The 11,686-nt window shown below is 35.7% G+C and overlaps 1 protein-coding gene across 2 annotated transcripts in view; it reads left to right on the forward strand.

The window, feature by feature from the left end:
- Nucleotides 1-9,667, forward strand: part of PTGER3 (prostaglandin E receptor 3) — a 193,257-nt gene extending 183,590 nt beyond the window's left edge. Inside the window, exon 4 of one of the 2 annotated variants that reach the window (XM_064588977.1) lies at nt 6,323-9,667. In XM_064588977.1, the coding sequence (XP_064445047.1) occupies nt 6,323-6,581 (259 nt within the window). In that variant the 3' untranslated portion in view covers nt 6,582-9,667. The remainder of the gene's footprint in view (nt 1-6,322) is intronic. The other variant, XM_064588981.1, reaches the window with a different exon arrangement.
- Nucleotides 9,668-11,686: the final 2,019 nt, after the last annotated feature.

Below are 11,686 nucleotides of genomic sequence, written 5' to 3' on the forward strand. Positions count from 1 at the left end.
AATGATATGGGTTAGCAGTATTAAAATTGTTTAAACAAATGTGTAAACATGTTAAAAGCAATGGGAGTAGTATTTTAAGGGAAAGTTATAAATATGAAGAGAAGAAACATTGGTATTGAATTGAAATGGAAAATATCACTATAAACTCATGATTTTTAATATTTACTTATCTAGATAAATAAATTTAGAAGTGATTATAGATATAGTCATACATGTGTGTACATGTACACGTACATATACTAGATATGTTCACAGAGATTATCTAAAAGTTATGACAGCATTGAACACACCTAATACCTAGATCTTGATTTCTATTTATCAAGGAACCTAGACTTCTTAAAGAAAAAAATTATTCCAGGGTTATGTCAGAGAGAAAAATATAGCTATGAAGAATATTACTGAGAAAATTGATAAAATTTGAATATAGGCTATAAATTTGATAAGTGTTTATCAATATCAATTTTCCTGATTTTGTTAATAGTACTGTAGTTATGTGAGAGAATGCCTTTGTTTTCATTTTTTTCATTATTTACTTCTCAGCTTTGAAGGTCTGGAAATGAGGGACTGGGTCACACTAATCAAAATCATGAGATACTGGTGAGAATGCCAATTTAAAGAATTATACTGAGAAATAGAGTTGCCGCAGGTATCAGATGTTTGAATCTTCTTCTCATCTTATTTTCTCTAAGAACTTGACAAGGAGTCCAATAGATAAGTGTAAAATTATTTCCTTTTGTGGAATCAGAACAAAAGGGATGAGTTGGTCAAATTATGTTAGCCCAGTACATACATTTTTCTGCCTAAGGATAGCGTGTCTAAGAATACAGTATTGGGAAATCCACTCCTCTGTTCAGGGCATTTTCTCACTTCATGATGTTGAAATGGAAAGTATTAAAATTGGGTTTGAAGCACTCCTCCTTCTGAGGTTTCACATTAATAATCAGTTCATACATTTCTTCCTTTAGTTATTTTAGTACATATCTAGGCCACAGTCAAGCCCTGTTGCTACTGGTTTCCAAAGGAAATCACATTGTTCTTTGAAGATGACCTGTCAGGTGGCTGATCTTAGCCACTACATGCTGAATTTATTAGTTTAGCTTTTAGAGTTGGTGTGAAGTGGTAACTCCACCGTAAGTCATGTCTCTTATTGTCTTCAATTAGATGACAAAGAAATGTTTACTCACAGCTGCTTAATGCTTAATCAAATCAAAAAATGCCTAGACAAAGTTAAACTTCATGAAGTTCTAAAATCTCACTAGGTGTCTGGTTCTGGACCACAATGGAGTAGATGCACTTCTCCCTATTCCTTCCCCTAAGTGAACGCAAAAGTCCTGGATGTGATACATAAACATAAGAAGGCTGACAGGTAAGGAGAAGAAGGCTGACCAACTGTGGACCTGAGAACCCAAGAAAGATGGTGGCCAGTTCCCTGGGTTACCTTTTGGACTCCTATATCCTGGACTGGGTGCTGGAGAAGCCCTACCTGGAAAAAACAATGGAAACTGACAAATTAGAGCCCTCAAAAAATCCAGTTCTTTCTAGCAAAGGACAAGGAAAGGGGCAACTTAGCAAGATGAATTTTTTAGATAATAACTGCAGAAGTGCACCGTGGAACAAACTGCAGCTCTAGTCCCATCACTGTCAGCAAAAGCTGGGTGGGGATCCTTGACTTCTACCTTTCCCAGGTGTGGTGAGAGAGAAGCCAGATTGGGAGATGGGACTCTCATCCTCATCCAGCAGTAGCAAGCCTCTTCTGACAGTGTCAGTGGAAGTCCCCTGGGAACCTGGACTCCCGTCTCTGCCTGGCAGTAAGAAGGCACCCTCCCATCTCCACAGAAGTGATACCAGAGGTCAGTGGGGGGGACTGTCACTACCAGCCAGCAGGAAAACAGTTTCCTTCATGCAGCATCAGTGCAAAGTACAATATTTTTCTGATGTGGACCTCAATGTATGTAGAGGAAGTATTCAAGACAATTATAAGTGAAAAAAGTAAAGAAACTTAAAGGGAGGTAAGATTTCTACATTTGATATCAGAAGATGGAAGAGTATAACTTGGCATTTTGAAACTGGCAAATAAAAGGAAAAAAAAGAAAAGAAAAAGCCTTCTCCATTTGATTCTGACACTAGTAGACCTTTGTGGTGATGGCAGAATTCTGTATCTTCATTGCAGTGCTGGTTACAGGAATCTATACAAATGATAAAATGACACAGAACTATATGCAACATTGTACCAAGATAAATTTCCTGCCTTTGACATTGTACTATAGTTAATGCATGATGTGACCATTGGGACAAAGTAGATGAGGGTACCCAAGGACTTTACATTATAGAAACTTTTTGTAAATCTATAATTATTTCAAAATACACAGTAAATAATAAACTTTTTAAAAGATCTTTGTAGGTCATATTCAGAAACTTCTCTTAACCATGCAAAAATATAAGGAGCAGCAATAAAGAGTTGGTATAAAATTATAGGGCAGATTTCCCCAGTAATTGGTTGGGGGGGGCTTTGATAGTCATTTATGACCTATTTGATTCAGGGAATGCAATTTTGTTTTGATGCTGATGTTATCAATTTTTGCTTTTTTTAAAAAATATGAGTATAGTTGACACACAATGTTGTGTTAGTTTCGGATGTGCAATTTAGTGATTTGACACGTTTATACATTATTCTATGTTTTTTTTTAAGATTTTATTCATTTATTTGACAGAGAGAGACATAGTGAGAGAGGGAACACAAGCAGAGGGAGTGGGAGAGGGAGAAGCAGGCTTCCCGCTGAGCAGGAAGCCCAATGCAGGGCTCGATCCCAGGACCCTGGGATCAGGACCTGAGCCGAAGGCAGATGCTTAACGCCTGAGCCACCCAGGCGCCCTATACATTATTCCATGTTAACCACAAGTGTAGATACCATCTGTCCTGTTACATCACTAATATAATATCATTCAATTTCTTCTTTTTATGTAGTCAGTAATAACACCGTGTAAAAGCTCATCTTGCCTGCATCATTAATATAACTGACAAGTTTTTAGCATTTCCTAAAGAAAAGATCATTTATCATCTTTAGCTACCAGGGCATAGCAATAGATACCTTGGAAGACTGCGAGCATTTTTTTAAAAGATTTTATTTATTTATTTTGACAGAGAGAGCAAAAGAGCACAAGCAGGGAGAGCAGTAGAGGGAGACGGAGAAGCAGGGTCCCCTCTAGCAGGGAACCCGACACGGGGTTTGATCCCAGGACCCCAGGATCATGACCTGAGCTGAAGGCAGACACTTAACCATCTGAGCCACCCAGGCACCCCTATTTGTTTGTTTGTTTCGTCTTTCAAGAAAGTGAAAAAAAAAATAGCATAGGAGTTTCAGGATTTATTAGTGGCATGAGTGGATAATGGCATCAAACTGTGATAGCCAAATGCATCCAGGCCTTATTACCCATTTGTGTTTGGTTTTTTAATCTACAGTGAAAATCCTTCCTGCCCTTCCAGCCTATAGTAAACATTTTCAGTTTCTTCAAAGCCCAGATCACTTTTTCTGGATCATCATCTTCATACAGTCCTGTTTGAACTATCTGAACTTCTCCACTGGTCACTGTTGCTTAGTACAGGATTTCCTTTCTTATAATAATTTGGAATTAGGACCCAGGGACTCAAACTGAATAAACTTAAGGTTCAATGTTGTCAAGTTTCTATAGTCATTACTTCTTCTGAATCATGAAATGTTCCAAGCATACAAAAACATCCAATTACTTCCTGCCCTAAATAAACAGATGTTAATGCACTGCAATACATATTTCAAATTTCTTTTTTTCTGAAAAAAAGTCATGAACATTTTAATATAAATTCAAAGTTAGAGGCTAGTATAAGATATACCAACCACCAAGATAATTGTCAAATTTTTGTCATATTCATTCAATCTATTTTTTATTTTTTAATTGTAGTAAAGACACATAACTTAATATTTACCATCTTAACCATTTTTTAAAAGATTTTATTTAAGTAATCTCTACACCCAACGTGGGGCTTGAACTCACAACCCCGAGATCAAGAGTCAAAAACTCCACCAACCAAGCCAGCCAGGCGCCCCCCATCCTAACCATTTTTAAGTGTGCAATTCAGTAGTGCTAACTATATTCATATTGTTATGGAATGGATAGCTAGAATTTTTTCATCTTGCAAAACTGAAACTCTATGCCTTTTGAACAACTTCTCATTCCTCCATTTCCCCAGTCCCTGGTAACCACAATTCAACTTTCTGCTATGAATTTAACTATTATACATACTTCAGAAAAGTGGAACCATATAGTAATTGTTTTTTTATGACTGATTTATTTCACTTAGCATAATGTCTTCAAGTTTCATCCATGTTGTAGTACGTGACAGGATTTCCTTCTTTTTTCACACTACATAATATTACAATGTATGTATTTTCCACAATTTCTTTATACAATCACTTGTTGATAGACATTTGAGTTACTTCCACTTCTTGGTTATTGTGAATACTGCTTCAGTGAACATGGGTGTGCAAATATCTCTTTGAGATTCTGTTTTCAATTCTTTTGAATACATATGCAGAAGTGGGACCACTGGATCATATGGCAATTGTATTCTTAATGTTTTGAGGATCCTCTATACTGTTTTTCCACAATGGCTGCACCATTTTACATTCCCATCAATTCTAATATCTTCACATTCTCACCAACACTAGTTAGTGTTTTTGTGTTAATGGCCATCTTAATGTGTGTGAGGTGATCTTGCTTTGGGATTTTAATTTTCATTTCTTTAATGCTTTCTTTCGATGGGCATTTCTTCATAAACTTGTTGGCCATTTGTATATTTATTTTGGAGAAATGTCCATTCAAGTTTTTTGCCCATTTTTAAATTGGGCTGTTTTTTTTGTTGTTGTTGTTGTTATTGCTGTTGCTGTTGAGATGTAGGAGTCCTTTATGTATTCTGAATATAACTCCAGATACATGATTTACAAATATTTTCTCCCATCTGAAGGTTGCCTTTCACTCTGTTGACTATTTTCTTTGATGTACAGAGGTTTTGAAATCTGAAATAGTCTCACTTGTCTATTTTTGCTTCTGTACTTTGGTGTCATAACAAAAAACCTTGCCAAATTCAGTGTCATGAAGCCTTTCCCCCTATGTTTTCTTCTAGTAGTTTCATGGCTTTATGTCTTACACTTAGGTCTTTAATCTATTTTGACTTAATTTTTGGCATATGATCTAAGGTAAGGATTCAAGTTCATTCTTTTGCATGTGAATATCCAATTTTCCCAATTCCATTTGTTGAAGAGACTGCTTTTTCCTCCATTGGCACTTCTGCTGCTGATCATTTGACCATATGCAAAAGGATTTATTTCTGGGCTCTCTATTCTATGCCATTGGTCTATATGTCTGTTTTTATGCCAGTACCACATTGTTTTAATTAATGTAGCTTTGTATAACTTAACCTATTTAAAAAAATTGCTCTTTTCATTTTTCCTTCTTTATGCATTTCACAGCAAATATCAGGCAGCAAAATTTTACCCCTATATGATTCAATATAAATCTCTAAAAATTGTGGACATTTTCCTTTAAAAAAGTATTATTATCACATAATAAAATTGGCAATATTTCTTTGCTATCATCTCATACCTAGTCCAAAATCAAATTATGAATGGTCTGGAAAATGTGTCCATTGATTTGTTTGAATCAGAATCCAAACAAGATCCCCACTTTCAGTTGATTACATCTTACAAATATCTCTTAATTCAGAGAAGTCTTTCTCTTCCTCCTTTTCCCCTCAGACACCGACTTGTAGAAACTGGATTAGTTGTCCTATAGAATGCTTTACATTCTGGATTTCTCTGTTTACTTCCTTGTTCTGTCATTGAACTTGTAAATGGAAGTTAACCGGTGGCTCAACTGTGTGGTCATTTAACTATAAATTAAAATTAGCTCAGACCTTTAATTTTTTTTCATACCTGTGTGAAGTTTTCTTAATTCACAGACCCCAGGGACTCTTCCAAGTTTCACGGGTCATTCTCAGATTTGTCTTCCTATGTTTCCATCCAGAATATGTAGGGTCTTCTTCTCTTAGAGGTGGGTATTTGTTGGCAAATTTTAAAACCCTGGTTTGTGGAGTACACAGGTTGTGCCCATTCATTTCTCACTATTCCTACCATCCAGCTTTGATCATGTTCTTATTCTGCTGCTGTAGGTGATTTATCATTCGTGTTCATAATCTGAAGTTTACGGAAATATTTTTCTTTCTAGTTTTATTTAGATGTTATCAATAGATTTTTCATTTGCTATCCTAATTTTTTTGTTTATTTTTCAGGAGGAATTTTTTGGAGATTAAAAATCGACCTTGCTGCCAAGATCACATCACTGGAAGTTCCTCAACTTCCTTTTTGTTAAGGAAAGAAAATATCACAGAAAAATCGCACCTCCTAACCCATTCCCTTTCCTTTTCTCCCCTATGCTCACCCCCGAAGGTAATCCCATCCAGAAGTTGGTATGTCCTGTTCCCATGCATGTTTTTATACTTTTACTACATATATATGCATCCATTAAATTTGTATCCTCTTGTTTTATGAGTTAAAATATTTACATACATGTTTTCATATTATATGTATGATTTGCTACTTGGTTTTCTTCACTCATAATTATATTTCTTGAGATTTATCCGTATTGAAACATGAAACTCTACATCATTAATTTTAACTGCTGTAGAGTATTCCATAGTTTGAAGAAAACATAATTTGTCAGTTCCTTGACAAGAGAAAGTTATTTTATTTCACTATAATAAGCAGCACTGCAAAAAAAGAAAAAAAAGAAAAAAAAAGAAAAAAAAGGAAAAAAATCACCAGTGTACATGTTAGCTTGAGCACATCAGCATAAGTTTCTCTAAGATAAATACCTGGGAGTGGAAGCGCTGGGTCAGACGGCATACACATCCTATATTCACATGTGTGAGTTTCCTCCATGTGTATCTATACCAACATTTGTGATGTTTTAGCTTTTTACGTCCTTATGGGTGTGAAATGGTATCTCATTGTTAATTTATTTTACATTTTCCTGATTGAAATGTGGAGTTGAGAATTTTTCTTATTGATGATTTTGTTTTCTTCTGTGTCTGGCCTGTTTATAAAATTGACAATTTCCCCTGGGTATTTCCCCTGTTGATTTATTAATGATTGTGAAGGTCTTAAAAATATGCTCTGGATAAAAATCCCTTTCTGGTGTTTAATAAATACAATGGGTTCTTTGAATGCCTTCTGTAAATCTCTCTCATTCTATTTCTACCTCTGCCTCTACCATTGTCTCTAGCTCAATAACCTTCTCTTCCTACAACCCAGACTTTGTCCATGAAAACATCTTGGGAAACAGGCCACATACCAATCTTTTCGTTTTCCCAAATTTTTCTCAAACTCATGACCACCACTTATATTTCTTCCTGGCACATCCTTTCTTTCTGAAGCATTGACACTCATGTAAACAGATAGTAAGAGTAGAAGAGTTCTGCCTTTATGGACAACTTATTTATCAGTTATAATCATAATCTGCATATTAGTTTAAGTTCAACTGGTGTTTTTCCTTTTTCCAACATGTCTCTTACCCTTTTCCTTATTTAGGACCTCTCCTATTCCCTGTCTTTATCAGGATTTTGCAAGTCATTATTCAAATGTTAGGTGTGCAGTGGGTGTGGATATGGATGATAGGAAAAAGAAAAATAAATTCAAATTCTTTTATAAACATAAGCCATACATTGATATGCGAATTTGATGTTATGGCAAAATAAAAGTTGAGATGATAATGTCAATATATCGAAATGGGTAGATGTCAAAATGAGTTTGGAAAAAAAGGAAAGTTTCTAGAACATACCAGATTATATTATCACATTATCACCACACACAAAACTGGTATTAATGAATAAATTCCTCTGGAAGATTATAGAAGTTTGTGAGTCTGAAACAATGTTATTTTGAATACTGACAGCTAGTTAATGTAACTTCTTAAAGTGAAATATATGGACTAAAGGTTTCTTTATTATGTTTTGCTCTTCTTTCTTTCTCTATGGGTTTTCTCTTAGCACAGACTAGAGAAATAAAGGCACAGGCAAATATTTAGAGTTATTTATTTGGATTCCAATTTAAACTTTACATTATTTTTAATTTCATTTTTAAGCATAGGCATCTGTTTGGTTTCATGAAAAAAAGCCCCCAGTTTTGTTGTCTTCTTACTGAAGTTCTTGAAATGGAAGTAATATTTTAACATTTGATAATAATAGACCGAAGAGGATGATAACATCCAAGTATAAATAGGTATTTCATCACCTAGAATAATGATTTTTTAATGGGAAAATGCATTAGAAAAAGAATAGTAAGGGTTTTAATTATAATAAGTATAACTGGAAGAAATAGCTGGCATGGGATAATATATCTAGTCCAAGTTTGTATCCAATATAATTTTTTAATCTAAAACAGAATTATAACCTAAAAATAATATTTAGGTTCTAACTGATGAGTCAGATTTGGAGACAAAAATAGTAGCATGGAATGTTGAAATTGTTCAAAAATAGGAGTGATTTCATTTAAAAAATGACAAACATTCTTCAGAGTTCCAGGCCTCCCAGTTATTTTAATAGAACAAATTATCTTGGATGAAGGCTCATAAACTCTCCACTGTTCATTAGTTTACACCTGCACTTTGGGGGAGTTTGCTTAGGAAGCTGATTCTTAATTTAGCTCAAAAAAGTCAGTGCTCTTATATTAGGGCTTTGTGCAATGCACAATACAAAAGGTTAATAATTTTATTTAAAAAAAATCATTATTATTATTTTGCATTTTAAGCCTATATCACACTCAAAAGAAATTAATTATCTTGGTGGTTTTTTACCTCATCTGCCTCAAAGTTTTTTTGTTTGTTTTAATGATAAATGTAATATTTATATTAACTTCAGGTTGTACCTTCTACAAAATCTCACTCTGATTTACTAAATAATTGAATCCATTCTCAAAAATGTTCAATATAAGAAAGGACAGGTAAGCTTCTTGTTTCATAACTTTTTCCGAAAGGCTTATTTCCAAGTAAATTTAATCTATTCTTATTTGCTATTAATTTAGCAGCCGCAAGCTTAATGTGATTTATTTATCGAGCTAGTTCATAAATCTTTGTATTAAGTCTTTGTATATGCTAGGCAATGATTTACCTATGACTCAAGTTTTTAATTCTTTCTTTCTTAAATTAAAAAAAAATTAGAATATCTGTTTTTATCCTAGAATATTCCCAAATAACAATTCCAAAAATTTATCTCTTAAAGAAGCTTGGATTAAAGAGGTGATTACAATTCATAACAAATGTCATTTTTGTCTCTCACGTTACCATACTACTTAGAACTATGAAAGGTGGCAGTTTTTATATTTGTGGTGCTTCACACATTATCACTTATCCTGTGAAAATCCTATGGACTCTTAATGAAAAAGAATAGTTCCTCCTCCAAAGTCCCTGAATGAGAATGATCTGTGACATTGCAGTACACTAGGACATACAGCAATGCCAAGAACAAAGGCTAGTGCCCACCAATAGGTAAGAGGCAGCAGATTGGGGGAGGCCCAGGCTCGAGAAGGGCCTAGGAGCTAAAAGATTTTGAGAAGAAAATAAGGTGATCTCTGTTTCTTTCCAGCTCAGCCAAGACTGTTCAATAGATCAGCAAACAAAAAAGAAATTGAAATAAATACTATTTACTTAGTTCCGCCTATATGCTAGGGTTAGCACAGATCCATATTGCCAGGCTCTGGTGCTTACCAACCATGTGAACTGGGACAAGAATGTAACCTCCCTGCACTGCAGTTTCCTTATCTATAAAATAAAGACAATATGTGGTTTTTCAGAGTTTGTTAAAATAATCCAGTACATTTTTCCTTAGGACAGTGCCTGGAACAAAATAAGCATTTCTTAAATATTTGCTATTATTGCTGTATTACTGTTGTTGTGGTTAATAATGTAATTCTGTTGTGACAGAATTTTAGCAAAGATTCTGCTGACTTAGGTTTCCTCATCCTTTTGGACATCAAATCTTTTTTTTTTTTTTTTTAAGATTTTTTATTTATTTATTTGACAGAGAGAGAGATAGCGAGAGCAGGAACACAAGCAGGGGGAGTGGGAGAGGGAGAAGCAGGCTTCCTGCCGAGCAGGGAGCCCGATGTGGGACTCGATCCCAGGACCCTGGGATCAGGACCTGAGCCGAAGGCAGATGCTTAATGACTGAGCCACCCAGGCGCCCTTAAGTGTTGGACATCAAATCTTGATCACTATTATGTGCAAGGTCCAAAGAGCTCAGGTATGTCTCTGGAACAACAACAGATGGATTTCAATTCTTCCCCTGCAGGATGGATCCTCCTATTAATCCTAATCATGACTCATTAGAAGCCAGAGGTTTTTAAATAGTCCTTTCCAGATGTCAACCAGTTTCGGGGGCGGGGGGGGGGGGGGGGGACTTGCTGTGCGGTAGTCTTCAGGTGCCAAAATGGGAATGCTTTACTCCCAAGATGATTTTTATCTTCTACCTGGGGCAGGGTTGGTAATGACCTGTGACCACTTCAGCCCACTTTGAGGGCCTGGACTTAATATGAAAGTCTCAAGTTCTATTTCTGCAGCTGGGTCTCTGCATCCCACCTTCAGCTGCCAGGAAATCCCAGGTAACCCATTTGCTTACCATTCAGGGTTCATTATTCGAGTTTCAGCTCATTCTTCCTCTTCCCCTTTCTTTTTTTTCTCCTTTTTTTCCTCTTTCTTCCTTTTCTTTTGCCATTGGGGATTTTTCTTACTGTCATCTTAGGAATACATTTAGAAGGTATGTTTGCAATACTTCAGCTGCAAGCTTGTCGCACTGCAGGGAGGAGGGGTACTCAGTGTTTCTGGTCTCCCATACAGGCAAATGTGCAAGTCAAGATTTCATTTTTTTTGAAAGCCCAGTCAGACTTGGATTTGTGTTTCTTTTGTTTGTAACACTGTGCTAAAACTGACCTCAAGGAGGCCTCCAGGTTATAGGCTTTTCCACTTTCTTCCCACAGTAGCACAAATTCATGGGGGAAATTAAGTGTGTGGGCCCAGGATCCTACCTATAACATGCCCTCTGAAAAACTGGTTTTAATTCTCTCTATTCTTTCCCATTGATCTATTTGCTACTGCTTTCCTTTCCAAACCTCAACATAGCAGTCAGTGGATTCAACTTTCACCTTGTTGCATTACGTTTTACACTGACATTTTGCATATTTTATCTGAAGTAAGATAGAGCATGACTGAGTAAATGTGTGTAGGTGTGTGTGTGGTAAACTGTAATCTTAAAATTTTTAGTATTTTTCAGTGTAATAAGAGAGAAGGTCAAGTGCAAGTAATAAAAACGTCTATCAGAGAACAGACAACTTATGTCCTTAGGGAAGGAAGGATTACAAATCTGAGGGTTGGTCAGAAATGAAATTTTGCAGCATAAACATTCACATTTCATGCTAAGAACTCCATTTGTAGTTAAAATACATTATATTTTAGGTAGATTCCAATCTTTGGAATGGAGGGGGCTGGCTGCTGACAAGGGTTTGTTATTGGGGGTGCCAGCTGTCTGCTCCAGAACACTCCAACAGTTACATGCTGGGCGGAAGAAGCAGGTGTTATCAGATGACTGCTCAGGAATGTGACCTAA

This window comes from Mirounga angustirostris, unplaced genomic scaffold (genome assembly GCF_029215605.1).
Source record: "Mirounga angustirostris isolate CCGP_5_RB_7025 unplaced genomic scaffold, mMirAng1.0.hap1 SCAF_4, whole genome shotgun sequence".
In the NCBI taxonomy this organism is placed as follows: domain Eukaryota; kingdom Metazoa; phylum Chordata; class Mammalia; order Carnivora; family Phocidae; genus Mirounga; species Mirounga angustirostris.